Source organism: Artibeus jamaicensis, unplaced genomic scaffold (assembly GCF_021234435.1).
Source record: "Artibeus jamaicensis isolate MK-2021 breed Jamaican fruit bat unplaced genomic scaffold, CSHL_Jam_final contig_415, whole genome shotgun sequence".
NCBI classification, from domain to species: Eukaryota; Metazoa; Chordata; class Mammalia; order Chiroptera; family Phyllostomidae; genus Artibeus; species Artibeus jamaicensis.
In genome coordinates this window covers 35767765-35783146 of record NW_026521823.1, presented here as the reverse complement: position 1 = coordinate 35783146, position 15382 = coordinate 35767765, and the positions used below count along the sequence as shown (strand labels likewise).

General features: G+C 43.0%; 1 protein-coding gene across 6 annotated transcripts in view; it reads right to left on the bottom strand.

Annotated features, from left to right (window-relative positions):
• Positions 1–15382, bottom strand: part of MBNL2 (muscleblind like splicing regulator 2) — a 148459-nt gene that overhangs the window by 26745 nt on the left and 106332 nt on the right. For 3 of the 6 annotated variants that reach the window (XM_037132451.2, XM_037132453.2, XM_037132452.2), the window contains exons 5-7: positions 13081–13344; positions 6988–7041; positions 6205–6358 (exon numbers count right to left, since the gene is read on the bottom strand). In XM_037132451.2, coding sequence (XP_036988346.1) covers positions 6205–6358; positions 6988–7041; positions 13081–13344 — 472 coding nt within the window. The remainder of the gene's footprint in view (positions 1–6204; positions 6359–6987; positions 7042–13080; positions 13345–15382) is intronic. The other 3 variants (XM_037132454.2, XM_037132456.2, XM_037132455.2) reach the window with 1 other exon arrangement.

Below are 15382 nucleotides of genomic sequence, written 5' to 3'. Positions count from 1 at the left end.
CAGTCTTTGAGGGTCATTCACAGGTTCAGTCCTGGCACGAATAGGTCTGACTTATTTCAAGCCAATATCATTCAAAACTCACTCCTTGGACTGCTCTTCAAGTTTCTATTCAGATACAGGGACATGATCCTAGTAAGCATGATGTGTGATCATGCAGCAGGGTCCTTCCTCAAAGACCTCAAAGTATTTTCCAGATATTATCAAGTTAATCCTCCAAGGTAGGAAGTGGGTATTTTACAGATGAAAAATCTGAGGCGTAGTAACTACTCCAAGGTCATGTGTGCTGTGCGTCAAGGGTAAGGCTAGAAATAGAGTTCTATTCCTAAATCCAGGTCAGGTTTTGTGTTCGCCGAATTACACGGACCTTATTGCATTGCAGTTTGCTTGTTTGGTGATAAAAGGTTTTGTGTTGATAGCAATACGATAACGAAAACAGTAATTAAGACTCTGGATCCTCCAAAGCAGGTGGATTCTAGAATACTGCTGGAAAGCCCTGCAATGCAGAAAGACGGAGGTTCCAGGGACAGAATGACCTGGATGCATCTGTGATCTACTTTCTGCTCCCAGACACATCACGAGGAAGGAGTGGCCCCCAGCAGTAAAATCTAGACACTGTGGAAGGAAAACAGGCCAGAACTGGTGCTGGGGGAGGACCAGGGTTGGGTGTTGTCGCAGCTTGCTATGAGGGGATCCCAGAGGGGGACCTTCGGCAAAATCCCCAGGAAATCTGAAGCTGATATCTAAGCAGGTAAGTGGGAGGAGGGGAGGGAGGACTTTAGCTCTTCCTTGGGAATGGCCACCTTGCCTGTGGGTGGTCGTATTACTGTCCTCAAATCAAAAAATTCTGACTGTAAATACTAATCTGTATTATGGAGGGCTGGAAAAAAAACTGTATTAAAAATGCTCTCTACTTTTTGGTTCAGTTCCTGAGGATGAAAAAGTAATGTAAAGGTTTAGATAACTAAAGATCGGGCATCACGTAGGGGCACCCACTTAGGCTTCAGAACTGCGGTCTGAGATACCAGATGAAGAATCTGGAGTCTGGCACTCTCCAGTCTCTCTGCTGAATGGGTCGCGCCCGAGGGAGACTTGTTGCCTGATCTACATTTAAATCAGGCGAACATTAACCAGTCAGAAAAAGGGGCTCTTTCACGGGGCTACTGCTGGATTGTTTAGCAAACAAGCTAATGCATCCAACATAGAACATACACAGCAACACCTCCAAATCCTGTTCCTGACGCTCTAATTTTCTCCAGCCCTACCCCTTCAAATCTTCTTCACAATCCTACTTCCTGGAAGCTACCTACACATACATTTTCATTTCCTGGCCCCCCCGTATTCTTCCATCCTCTCCAATTTGGCTTTCATTGTTACCTCTCCACTCTCACGTCACCAAAGAATAGTGGGAGCCCTTGCACCTGCACCTCAGTTCCCCAGTCTCAGTAACACTTAGCACTTGGCCACACCCTCCCTAGGAAACCAGTCTTTCCTCACATTTTCTCATAACATGCACAGTTCTTTTCTTAGGACTCCGTTCTGGTTCTTTTCCACCTTTCACTCTGTACCTTTCCCTGCTGGATCATTCATCAGTCCGTTCAGGATCTACAAACTATCTATGAGCTCCAGGCCACCAGAATTATGCAGCCTGCCCAGTTCTTTCCTTGAAGCGCCAGGTCTTTCCATCTACCTGTTCATCAGGCCTTTCCACCTGGACGCCCGACCAGGGTCCCGAATGTTACATGTTCGAACATTGGTCTTTCCCACAGAATGTTGCTCCGCCTTGGGGGATGCTGAGCGGGTGTTTATTGAATGCACGTGTGCCTTCTCTGCTGTGTCCTTTGGGAGAGCAGGGTTTATTTATGTGTGTCCTGGGACACAGAGTAGATGACCAATTGGTTGAATGAATGTTCTCAGCCATTAGTGAAAGTGTCTTGAAAGCCATTTGTTCCTGAAAGTGACTGAAGTACCCAGTCTGTGAATGACTTCACTTTAAAGTCAACCACAGCTGGATTCAAAGTTATCCCTCTAAAAATTACATGCCATTCTTTTGCATCCCCGTATAGAGGGACTTCCTTGGAGGGCTTTCCTGTGTCGTGAATGTGAATGTCGCTGGGTTGCAAAGCATGGACAGCAGCTCCTGCAGCCATTCTGGACTAGGATTGGACCCGTCACACTGGCTTCCGTTCAGGATGTGGCTGAAATGCTCCACTATATTAATTTGATGAGCCCTGGTCTGTACGTGGCCTAAAAATGATATAAATCGTGCAAACACATAGCTTTTGTTATGCATAGTTGTCTGACTTAATGGCAGATTCTGGGTCTGATCTTGCTTTCAAGCCTCATCTCTGACTTTTCATCCCACTCCGATCTCCCCACCTCCACCCCCCAGGCCTGTAAGTACTTTATAGCTCCCATGGACAACTTGCTCTTCCTCCATACACTCTTCCCAGCCCGTGCGGTTCCCCTACCAGGGATGCTTTCCCCTCACTGGTAAAATCTTCCTTACAAAGTGCTAAGCGAAGTTCTCCTTCTATGGGGAGTCTTTCTTTCTCCATGTTGACCAGTCACTGCACATGCTGATGGCTGAATATACTGCCTCTTTCTCCTCCCCTCTCAAATAGCTCCGCTCCTCCTTAGTGTAGCCCTTCATGCTATGCCTTATATTTGGTTTTCGCCTAAGTCTGAACTTCTCTGTATTCCCTTTACTGGCTCTGGAACCCAGAACATACTACAGGTTCGAGAACTGTACGTCAGATCGAACGGAATACATAAATCTTGTTATGGTTTTATATAAACATAGTTTCCGCTAAATACTGATGCATCTTTCATGAAGATGTATGATCACCTTAGGTAACATTATAGTTTCTGATCACTAGGCAATATTTGTTCTAGCACTTCCCCCTGTCCTAACTCATTCCACATTTCCAATGTAATAACATAAATCGAGGAGGGAGTCAGTGGGCCATCTTTGTTCTTACTGGCTGAAGCAGCTCACTAAGGCACTAATTCTTATCGACAAAGCCTTCTCAAATGTTTTCCGCTTCAGCTGCACAAATTATTTCAACTCCAGAGTCAGTGGATCAGCATTATCTGGACAATTCCCTTAATTATATATCCCTCTTGGCAACATAAACATAGCCTCAGTTTTTCCATCTGCAAAATGCAAATAATTGTGCCTGCCACTGGCAGAACTGTTTTGAAGAATAATGTGAGAATGGCTATAAGAACAGTTACAGTAACTCGGAATCAACCTGTCAGAGAAATGCCAAGACCTACTGTGCTGCTACTTTTGTAAGTGTGTGTGGCTTTTGCTGCTTTGCTAACATAGCAAAGAAAAAGTATAACTACTAGGTTAAAATAATCTCTATCAAAAAAGGAAAAAATAAAGAAAACTCCCACCCACTGCCAATGTGCTAGGGCACAACCAAGATGATAATTATTTTAGCATGGTTTGGGACAACAATCCCATTGTCTGCATAATATTTAATGTTAATATCTCTGCAGCCTGAAGGCAGAATTTCCAAAATCCAAATTCATGTTGTGTCAATGGGAGACTTTTTGTAGCACATCAAAAACTTCACTCTGAAAGACCTGTCCATAAAGGGTAACCTCTGGAGGAATATGAAATGCTCTTTGTTTCATATTTATGGCAATTGTTAAAGTATTTATAGAAAAGTCAAAATCTGTCAGTTTAAAAATAATGGGTCCACCATCTACTAAGTTCCAAAAAAAATAGTTTTGAACACCATCACTTAATTTGCCGAGGTTTAAAACAATAAGGACTAACGATGAATGATTATCGTCGTTATCATTTTATATGAGGCTGAAAATGTGATTGGTGAGAAAGAAAGCCTGAAACAACCACTGGAGCCGAGATAAACACTGAAATTTATGCTGTAGGTTTAAGTGGGGGGAAGAGTGTGGCAATTCCTTTTAATGAAATTGTCGTCTTTGTTCCCTCCTTCAGGAGAAACATGTGAAAACTCTGATATACCATTTCAGCACACGAGATCCACATGTTTGTTCACTGTAGTATTTATAGCATGTTATAGCAGGAAACACTTGTGGTTCGCATAATTAAGTGAGCTACCACCCACTTTCGTGGCTCTCAAAGCCCACTCAGTTGTGCGTTGCTGGACACACTTGAACAGTTCTTATGTAATCCAGCAGAGGGCAGAAGTGCACAACCATCGGCAGCGAGCTCAGCCAACTGGCCCTCAGCACAATCAATGCCTTTGGTCAACAATAATCAAGTCGCTGAGCAAAGAATGTTCGTCCTTGCTTTGGAAGCCTTGAAGTGGTTTCCTAGTGAACTATTTGAAAATGAGGATTCTTTCAGTGGTTTAACAGCTCCATCACTATTGGATTGAAGGGTCCGACATGAGTTCAAGGCCTTTGGTCTCTTGCATGGCTTAGCGCTAGGATTTCACAGACAACCCCAGGAATGGCAGTGACATCGTCACCCAGGATTCCAAAACAGGCTTGTCCCTTTATGTTTTTCTCCTCAGTACAACCTTCCCTGATTTTTTTCCTCTAAATTATCTAGTGACGAGGTCTAGAAAAGAAGGCACTTGGAGAAATCACACAGGACCTCGAGGTAAAGCTTACCTTCTAGTTTATCAGATGGAAGGTAGTCCATTTGATATGCCTCTGTGCTATAACTGCACTGACTGTCACTAATTAAGGTTGCACAGGACAAAAGTGAAGCCCTGCTAAGTACTGAGTTAGAGGCTACTACAGGTGTATGAGTGTTTTGAAGAGTAGGGCAGAACTAACATAAGAAAACTAAGTACTAAGAACCATTTTACTTGTAATTTATAGTTTTCACTATAATATATATTGCTAACAGGTTAATAATGCATTTCAAAGTATAGATTTTATTCAAAGAATACCATAAAGATATTTATTCAATTCCCTCCTATGTTAACCCTTGATAGGCTATGAAATTTTTAAAACATGGATAATAAACCCGAAAAACCCAACCCTGTAGCTGAGGATCAACAGGTCCTTTTTGATCAAAATGTTATTCATCTGTATTTACCTTTAAGTTACTATCAGGGGAAAGTTTTGACTTTGAAACCCAGGGCCCAATAGATAGTCTTCTCACTAAGGTCTATGTCACTCTCTGGTTCTTCCTTTCTTTCTTATTTCTTGACACTCCGGAAAATATTATGAGACTATTATCCCTGCTTCATTAAAAGGTGAAAACCACGGTCAATTTCTGGTGACCTCTTGTGCTTGTATGTGGTGGATATAAGTCTGAGGTCCGGGAGCTGGGAAAGGAGCGGAGGAGGGCAGACACGCCTCGTACTTTTGTTTCTTCCCTTTGATCTTATGTTTTATGAAAAGCTTTAAAGGAAGACTCTGTGGGCCCCACAGACAGAGGGAGGACCAGGGGGTCGTGCCCTTCGTATTGGACTGGTCAGAGGAAAACTAGGTTCCAAGTATTTTCTCATTAGCTGTGCCAACCTGGGGAGTCACTTCACATTTGGGGGGGCCTCAGTTTTCTCATCTGTAAAACAATCAACTGGATGAGGAGATCACGAAGAATCTTTGAGATTCATTAAACGTCAAGATTCTGTGATTCATAGAATTCATTTTTTAGTGGAATGATAGAGTTAATGCATCTTAGCATCTATATTATCAGGCATTGGCTTAGGAGCCAAGGAAAAGTGCTCTCTGTACTTGTAAACTCAGTGGAAGTTGAGAAGAACGGTGAGACATAGAATGGATGTAAAAATAGGAGGAGAGGGTTGCTTTAATTTGAATAGCCTCATTTTGTTTTAGTGCTCTGAATAGGAATAGAAAAGAAAAGGTTAGTATTTACAGGAATTGCGTTCTTTAGGTCATTCAGGGTTAATGACAAATTTCGATTGTCATACATAAAAGGTCTTATTTACATAAACAATTGTACACGGTGTCTGTAAACACGAGAAACTAAAAGGCCTAAAGTGCTTCTCCTGGGTTTATTCTGTCACTTCACCGGATAAAATATTTGGCTTTAGAATCTCCTACCAGTCTTTAGCTATCATTCCGAGCCAAGGTAAATACATCTAGCTAGCTAGGACAATGATGAGTTTCAGGTTTTATTTATTGTACCTTTCAAAGCAAACTAGAGGCCACCAAACAGCTTAGAGGAATGAGAAGAAAGCACATGACCGGAAGGGCACATGGACACAGGACTCGGAAGGGCCAGGGCCGTACCTGTGGGGATGAAGCCCGTGTGCTGCTGTAGCTGCGCGCTGGTCAGAGCCTGCTGGTAGTGCAAGACGCTGGGGCTGAAGACCGCGCTGGCACCGCTGCTTTTGTCAAGTGCTTGTCTCTTTGGTAAAGGGTGGAGAGCACCGGGAGGAAAGGCCTGCAGGTGAAGAAGTGGATAAGGTGTGTATAACTCCATGTAGATCCATCTTCAGTGTCCAAGAGATCATCAATTGCAACATTCTTTTTAAAAACAACAGCTAAGGAGACGCCCCTGCCATGCACCTGAACTTAAACAGCGGCAATGTTGAGTGAGGGCGAATTTGTTATTGAGAGCGAAAGCATGATTTCTGTCACCCAGACAGTAGCATCTCAACTAAGGAAAAGAAAAACTATCAAGCAACAACAACAACAAAAAAATGGCTTCAGCTTTTAAAATGAGTTACACTAGTCTAAGGAGGGAAAGAAGCATTTGTGTTATTATTAATACCTATCCTTTTCTTTAACGAAACGATAATGTCTCAAATTTAAATGTTAATAAAATTTATAATGAGCATTTTCTGAGCCAAGTAATTTAAATTTGCTTCACTCTTTTGGAAAAGGTATTAAAATTTGTTAGGATTAATTTATTTTACATATTACATATGAAAATGAGATGGCTAAACACCTTATTGGATTTTTTCATTACTTAATAATGATATTTTCCAACCAGTATTTTACAAGTAATACAAATCTCTGATGGGTCTCTGAAAAGCTACATGCAAAGCGAAAGGTGAAAGGTCAAAGTACCAGGTCTACAGATGCTTCGAGAGGTCGCTTCATTGCTTTGGCAGTCGACTGAGTCTTTTAATAACAGGCAGCGAGCACATGATGGCAGTGGGCCAATGGGATTCAAGCGAATTAACATACAGGTAAACAGCAAGCAGAGGTGCATCATGGGAACGGCATTGCATTGTGGATAGGTGAGAAGGAAAAAAATATTCTGAATGCAATATACAACGTACAAAACACTAGGCATGCACAACAACAAAAATGTTCTCTAAAGAAATGAATATTACACCTTAAATTAGTATTGAAGCAAAAATGCATCTACTATACCTTAGTTAAAAGCATATAAAAGAGTAAAATATAGATGTTTGAAATTCAGGAAAGTTAATCAAAACAGCAGCTTGCATACACACCATAAGCATTTTTTATATTGCTTCAGAAAAAATGCAAAACTCTTAAGGGCCATAGAATTGGAGAACTTCTGATAAGTTAGTTTTCAAATATAAAATAGTCAGTGTGCTGAGTACATAAGATCCAAGTTGGAAAAAAGAGAATATCTTAAATTTTATTAATTTTTAATGAAGATCTATAGCCTAACAAAATGAAGTGGCAAACTGAGACAAAAAAATTCAGGCAAAAAATATTCAAACACAAGATTATTTAGGCAAAACTGTTTGGGTTTGGATCTTCATTTTTTGTCTGAATCATGTGGATAATTGTCTCAGTTCTTCTCTTCACTCTGCTAGCTTGGATTTGGCAATGTGGAGTAAGGCTCCAAACTTAGCCAGGTTTGAATTGGAACAGAAGGTTCTCAAATTGTCTACTTTTATTCCGTTATATTGTTACTAATGACTAACTTATCATCCATTCTAGGTTTTCCACTACATTTGAAATTAGAATTCAATTTACTTCAAACAACTTACCGGATCATGCTAATAAAATACCCTTTAAAAAGGTATTTAGTGTCCTCAGATATCAAAATATTTTATATTTAATAATCCTATTTGTACTTTTAGCTACAATCAGTGACCAACCCAGTAAATGAGATGTGGAACTCTTGTCTAGAACAAGTACAGTAACTAAAAATAAAAACAGCTGAAAAATGGCAAAGTACTGCTTGAAATAATAGAAATAAAATAATATCTTTAATTTATAACCATACTTTTGGGCAAATAGTTTCATTTAGACAGCTGAAATAATGACAAATATTGATTGATTGAGACCACACTGAAAAATTTTCCTATTCCTGGATAATTGTAAGAAACCTAAAAATTCTGTGATGAAAATTCTGTGAAAATAAAGAAATTTGAAAGAATAGCTCCAATGCAAATAAAAAAATGAAATACCCCTTTTTTACATTTAGCACAATAAGTAAATCCCTAAGGTTTGTATAGTAAATACAAATGTTATATTCTAAAACTCTTAATTAGAACTATGGCATTTGAGATAAAATGGAATAGTACTAAACCCTCAAAATGGGAAACAGTCAATGATATTTTCCTTGGAAAATAATGGGTTGTCAATCCTCATTTGATGATTCAGGATCAGAAGTATAAAAATGATGGAAATCATTTCATAGAAGAGCAATGGTTGGCAGGGCGTGGGGGCTTGAAAGAAAGTGGAAAGGACTGTACGTTGAGAAGGGTAGAGTGGCCAGTGAAGACCATCAAATATTACGAAACCATGGTTTCAGAAGTAGAACTGTGAACATTGTTATAAACCGACAAACTCCACGGCAAGAGAGCTTCTTTATACTAAATATTCTTTCCCCAGATATTAGGGCTCCATCATGTAACTCCCATGATGCCCCCTTTTTTTTTTGACATCTTTCATTCCTGTGTAGATTTGTATTGCTAAGTAATGCCTTTTCTTTGGCTTGAGTTAGCGGGTGCCAATGGTGTGAGGGAACATAGCCTGCTCTCAGTGAAGACACTGAGAACATGAACCGGATGGTGAGAGCCCAAGTTGTGTCCGCCTCGATGCTCCCCTTCTCGTGTTCAGTCCTCGCCAGCCGCAGAACACATCCGCTCCTGGCGTGATCTTTTCTGATGTGCTGACTAGAAGAGCCACTATGTCTCCAAAGGCTGACGTTTATAAACAAAATTCTGACTTAACAAAGGGAGCATTTGATGACGTCTCCATGTAGAGAAGGAAACAGGAAATAGTTCTCCTTCGGATAATCACCTGGAAGGTTAACGTTTTCTTTTTCTTCTGATCTTCGTTTTCTGAAACTTAGTTTTCGTAGACGTCATAATAACCTGGGAATGTAAAGACACTCGGCGCTCTGACCAGGGTTGCACAATGAAGCGCCTCCTTCCCTACCCTCCACAGTTACCTTTCCTACACGCCAATATCTTGTCTTTTGAAAGAAACCCTGGGATCTGGGAGGAGCAAGCATACCTATCACTACCTGACATACCTCGTACTCTGAGGCACATGAGTAGACAGTGTTAAGAAATCTGCATGGATGAGTAATTGTGTCACCATGCGGTGCTGTAGTACAGATGCTCTGATTGAGAGGGTGCTATGTGACTGGTGTTATTTAGTTATATTGCCGGATCTTCAGGCTTAGAACACACTAGAGAGATCACCAAATCCAGTGCCTCCTGGGAGCTTCCTTAGGCATCTGTGCCTAGAAAGAGGTTGTCTTTAGTTGAGCTTCTATTATGTGCATTCATTCTTGCTGGCTTTACCAATATATACGTGTATATTTTATCCTCTGCCCCCTCTGGGCCTCCTCCAGCTTGTGTACAAGCAGCCAAATTCTTTTTTCTGGGCCAAGGAACCGCCCAGCTGTGGGCTGAGGCAATGGACGAAGGACCCGAGCCAGGCATGACAGGCAAAGACCAAAGCTGAGGACTCAGGACACCCTGGCAGCAATCATCAGAGCCGCCTCTGTAACACCGAATGAAAGGATGCGGGCAGGCAGGACGGAATTCAGAACTCTCGTTCGTGTGCTACAGAACAGGGTCTCCTTGAGGAGCCCCACTGTTGGGTGTGGGAAGAAAGACGGCTTGCTCGAAGATCGGACACCCCGTGGGGGACAGTCACCGAAGAGAAGCTCTGTCTGCCTTATTTTCACATTTTAAAAATTCTGGCGAAGTTGATGCTCATGTGTTTAAGAGGCATTGTAAAAAAAAAAAGCTCTAATGGAAATAAATGTCTCTTTTCCTGGAATCAAAGCTTTAAATTCATCTTCAGGGTCCAATTAATGAAAAGATGGGGTTTACAGTAATAAAAATTGCACTGCAGAAATTCTGTGTGTCCTGATATGGAACTCGGGTGAATGGAATATTGATATCTCCTGACTGCAACCATTCCTCCATTTGCTCTTTTAAATAAGGAAATAAAATAATAGGGTTTTTTTTTTCAGTGTGCTGAGTAATCTGGCTTCTGGAGTAAGAACACTTCGACTTTACCCAATGCACCTAGGCTGGTTTCCAACGAGACTCTCACGTCACCGCAAAGACAAGACAGGCTCAGTAATTGGCATGTCACCGTCAGGAAGAAGCTGGCTTTTGTTCTAACCTGCGTTCCTTTGGGGCATCTTTGATGATGCTGCCAGATTCCCCGCAATGTTGGAAGCCCAAATTTGGGCACGGTGTAGCAATCCGGGAAACTATGGTAACTAGATATACGGACACCCACTGCAGTAACCTGCGGGCAGCTTGTTGAGTGTGATGTGAGAACAAGCAGAAAGCCGCCTGGGAGAGTATGGTCTTGATTTAAAGATCACAGACTGGAGAACGGCCTGCTTGGGTAAATGGCATTTCTTCTCTTTCCCGCTTCAACCCAGACTGTCCACTCTTTACACAGAGTGGGCTCACTGTTCCTTCAAAGACATAAGGTGTGCAAAGCCATAGTCAGCTCGGCATGGACACACTGATCTTAGAGAACGGAGCTGCTATGCCGAGAGAAACAGGAAAGGGAACACGGGGTATCTACTGGTTTTCCAGTCTTTGGGGCGAGGCACCCCTGAGCCCTATGTCATCGCCTTGCTCTTCGGAGGACACTACAGGGTCTAGCACAGTTCAGCTCCTCATTTAAGCAACTGAAGTTGGGTTTTTGTCCCTGGCAGCTGGCATCCTCAAGATGGGGATATCTTTGACACCTAGAGATAATTTATAATGCCAACTCAACGGAAAAATGTGTTCTTTGTGCCAGCAATCAACAGCCCAGTTAGCACACATGGGCGCTGGCTCGGAGAATGGTTATGATGAAAAGATTAGCTTCTCACAGGAGGAGATCTTCACCCAGTGGATGGAAAGATGGAGTCCGCACTGGTGGAGTGAATAAAAGACCTCACTGGCTCTCTACAGGAATTTCGTTTTCCCAGCATTAAGTAACCAAATTACTGTCACTTCTCAGCATCTCCAGTCCTAACTAGAACTGGTTTTGAAAACCACTCTTTTACTAGAACAACAACAACAAAAAGATGCGGGGAGAGTTTCTCTGTATTGTGCTGACTCTCTTATATTGGATGCATACATCCGAAGATATGGAGAAGTCACGCATTCTGAAAAATCACCGTTGTGTCCCGTGACATCAGGAGGAAAAGGACAGGAGGAGACAGCACCGAGTGGACAGGGATTCTGAGAAGAAATAATGAGCGATGAAGGACCTGGTCCTCAAGATCCTTGGAAATGAGCCTCGGATGGGAAAGGCCTCTGTGACCACACATGCCACGCTGAGTGGCGGTCACACAGGGCAGCTCTGTGCCTTCATCCCCGCACCCCTGTTGCTCATCATGGAGCCAGTCCCTCATAAACATCAGCGGAAAGAATGTTGAATAGAATGGACTTATTTGTATAACGACTACTCTTGCATTTTGGTCAGTTAATGATGTCCGAGGTGGCAGTTGCTAGTTAGAACGGTGTGCTGTAAACTCTACCTTTCATCCTGAAAGGGTTCTCCGTCTTTCCCAAGGAAGGACTGGTCACTGAGTAGTCCACACCCCAGTGGACCCCGTTACGCATTTCCGTCCTGTCTGCCTAACTGATTTATTCTGCCCAGCAACGCGGCAGGTCTCATCAAATGGTGAATGCACAGTGCCTCACGTATATTCACATAGACTGCTGATAAGCCAGAGGTCTCGTATTATAACGAATTATTAGAAACTTCTAAAACCTAGCACAGGGGTTCTCCAACTTGGCCACATGTTGGAAGCAGCTTCCAAAACAAGGCCACAGCCCAGGCCACATCCAAACCAGTTAAGTAAACAACTCTGGCAGAAGGGACTCGTGTCTGAACCTTCCAAGACGCCTTCGGATAATTTCAAAATACAGCTGAGTTTGAGGATCAGTGTTCTCTCTGGGCAAGTGCTGTTCAAAGGTGAAGTGGTACAAAACACCTGGGGTTAATTTAAAACTTGAATTCTGATCCCAAAGGTCTGCGGTAGGGCCTGGGGGGCTGAAGCTACTACAACTGGCCCTCACGCTGCCATGAGGAGCCTGCGGCTGGTCTCTAGAGGCAGTACAGGGGCCCAAGTTCTCCAGACTGCGTTACAGGGCTTGCTTTTTTTTTTTTAAGCATCACTCAGTCCAGCTCCATCTTCATCTGTCTCATGACTTGATATTCTGCATGCAATTTCTTACAAGGAGAGAAAGTTTGGGGCATCGTCCTTGCAGTGAGTGAAGGAAGAGGAGAAAACCAGGGCTTGGGAAAAGTTCCTCGCTGACAGCGACAGGTCCTACTAGCGTCTCAGGTGTTGCCCTGGGAAGGACTGCGGTCCTTTGCTCAGCCGCAGCGCTCCAGCTCCATTTTCCACTCCCTTAAACTGGAGCCCACCTTCCCGTTCGGGACTAGGCCCCTGAGCCCCGCGCTGGGGAAGAGCCCAAGCGCCTCTTGGTCCCCCTGGACGTGGGGAGGGCGCTGGCCCCTCGCCTTTGCTTCCCTGCGCCCCAGGAATTTACTTATTGTGCTGAAGAGGGGAAGGAGGGGAAAACAAAAGGAAACGAAACAAAACGGGGAAAACAACCACAGAACTTAGGCAGCGGAGCAGCAGGAAGAGCAGCCTTCCCTATTTCCCAACCGTTTCCGAGAGCGCCTAAGTCCGCGGTGCGCGCCTCCCGGGCTCGCGCAGAAGGAAGGGGAGGGCGGGAGCGCCCCACTTACCATGACCGTGGCCGCCGCCGCGGCTGCCTGGGCGGCCACTGCGGCTTGGTTGGCTTGGTGCTGCGCAGCTTTGATTTTGGCCTGCAAGTGTGCAGGAGGGTGAAAATATTTGCATTTCTCCCTCATGCAACGCCCCTTTATGTAATCCATACAAACGGTTACGGTGTTGTCGTTCGTGTCGATCATCGTGCTGTCCGCGGGGTGTGCAAAGCGGCAGTCGGTCTCTCCGCGGGCACAGTTTCCTCGCTGGAACTCCCTGCAGACCTGGGACACACGGGGGACAAGAGCAGACAATGCAGAAGAAGGCCTGGTGGCCGCCTAAGCACCGCCTCAGCAAGGTGGTGTTTCCGTTGTCGTTTTAATTTCAATTAATTCTTTTTCTTTCTTTTGATGGTGGCTTGGGTGCCATGTACAATAAACACTTGATTATCCAGAACTCAAGTCGCCAGAATTCCTAATAAACACTCTTCTGAGTTTTGCATCACCCTCTTTTCTGGGTTGAGATTTGATATTGAGAAAAATAAGGCAGAATCTGCAGTTTAGCTAAAACAACAAAGAAAAATTGACAGGGAGGGCCTCCATTGTCTGTGGGATAGATACACGTTTTATATATAATATAAGCCCATGTACATAAATAAATAATCCGGACATTTGCATATATATATATGCAAATATTCTCCTACTCCGACAGTTCCAGGGTGCCATAGGGCTTTTGCAAGGAGGGGTAATTTCACCATAGCTTAGGCTACCAGGTCATAGTGGTACAACTCGAAAAAGAACCAGGGGGAGTGACAAGCTTGTCCCTCCTCCCTGAGGTTGGGAAAGAGATTGGGGTTGGTCTGAACACTCCTGTTTTCCCCTAGGTCTCCCCTGCTCTGCAAACATACCTCACACTTATAATCATAAATCAGAAGAACTACAATATCTAAGACACCAAAACTTTTCACTGAAGCTTTGATAGCACAGGAAAAAAACATATTTAAGAAAGATAAAAAGAGAAGTACGGGAAAAGATAAAGGAAAAGAAATACATGAAGGGAAGTAGAATACAGTTTGAAGTGTGGGTGTGTTGTTGTTATTATGTTTTTAAATTCCTTAATCCCGAATTCTCAAGTAACTGGAATGCTTCATGCTCTGAAAATTCTGGTGAATCAAGGGTTTATTGTACAAAGAAAGTCTGCATTAGAATTTGGAGAATATTCTTAATTTTTGCCCTGGATATTGGTAAGAAGAAATAACATGACTAACACAAATGCATAAAACTTATATTTGCAAATATCGTTAGCAGGGAAGAATTACTAGTGACATTTTACGTTATTTTCTTTTTAGGTTCCCACCACAAAGCGGATATAAGGGTATTTCAGCTGTGGTTCCCATCTGGATCATTGGTGATGTTATATGAAGGTTCACGGGCATGACATTCAATCCTGTGAAAGTCGAACATACTTGGGAGATTATTTCACTGCCCAGCGGCCGAGCAGGTTTGAAGAGTAAACAGATAGATCACAGAATTGTCAATTGCTTCTTCCTGCTTTGAATATTAGCCAACCCTCCATCTTTAGCTCATGAAATGGACAAGATAAAGATGACTAAGATGTTCCCACAGACTCTGAGTCAGCCTCCTTCTGGAAACAGAAGGACTTCAGCCTGAGACGGCCTCAGAGGTGCAGACCCGCCATCAAGCATTTGCCGGGGGTCTCTGCGTGTGGCCGACCTCATTCTGGGTTTGACACAAACTGAGAGATGCTCTGCTGAAGTCATCGTGAATCATTTTTTTTCATATATCTTTGTCCACCAGTCCTGTTGGGAAGGACAGCTTGTTCCCTGCTCAGCTGATTTAATTTGTTTTCGAAACCGCACAGTCACTGAACCCTAAGTCTCCATGGGACCAGCAGGTGGAGCTCAACACACTTTTCTAGTCCCTTGCAAGGTCTGTTCGACATTCACAGGGAGATGCTACATCAAAACAGCAGCGATTAGAATTTATAGTCTTTTCATTTTGAGATCCATGTACTGTGGATAGAAGCTGATATTGGACAGCAACATTGTATGGTCCTCAAGATTTACCGGGTCACTATTTAAACAAAGGCACATTTGAAAGAACATTCTCAGAGGATTCAACATAAACCTCAGTACACATCCTAACCATACATGTATCATCTAACAACTTTACTTGGCAGTGGAGTTAAAGGAGCTCTTTGAAAGACCTATTAAAATCTGCACACACCCATGTAAAATGCTCTATTAAATACCATGGGACATAGTAGTTAAGATAAATAGATGAATTCTCTTTTCTGATGAAA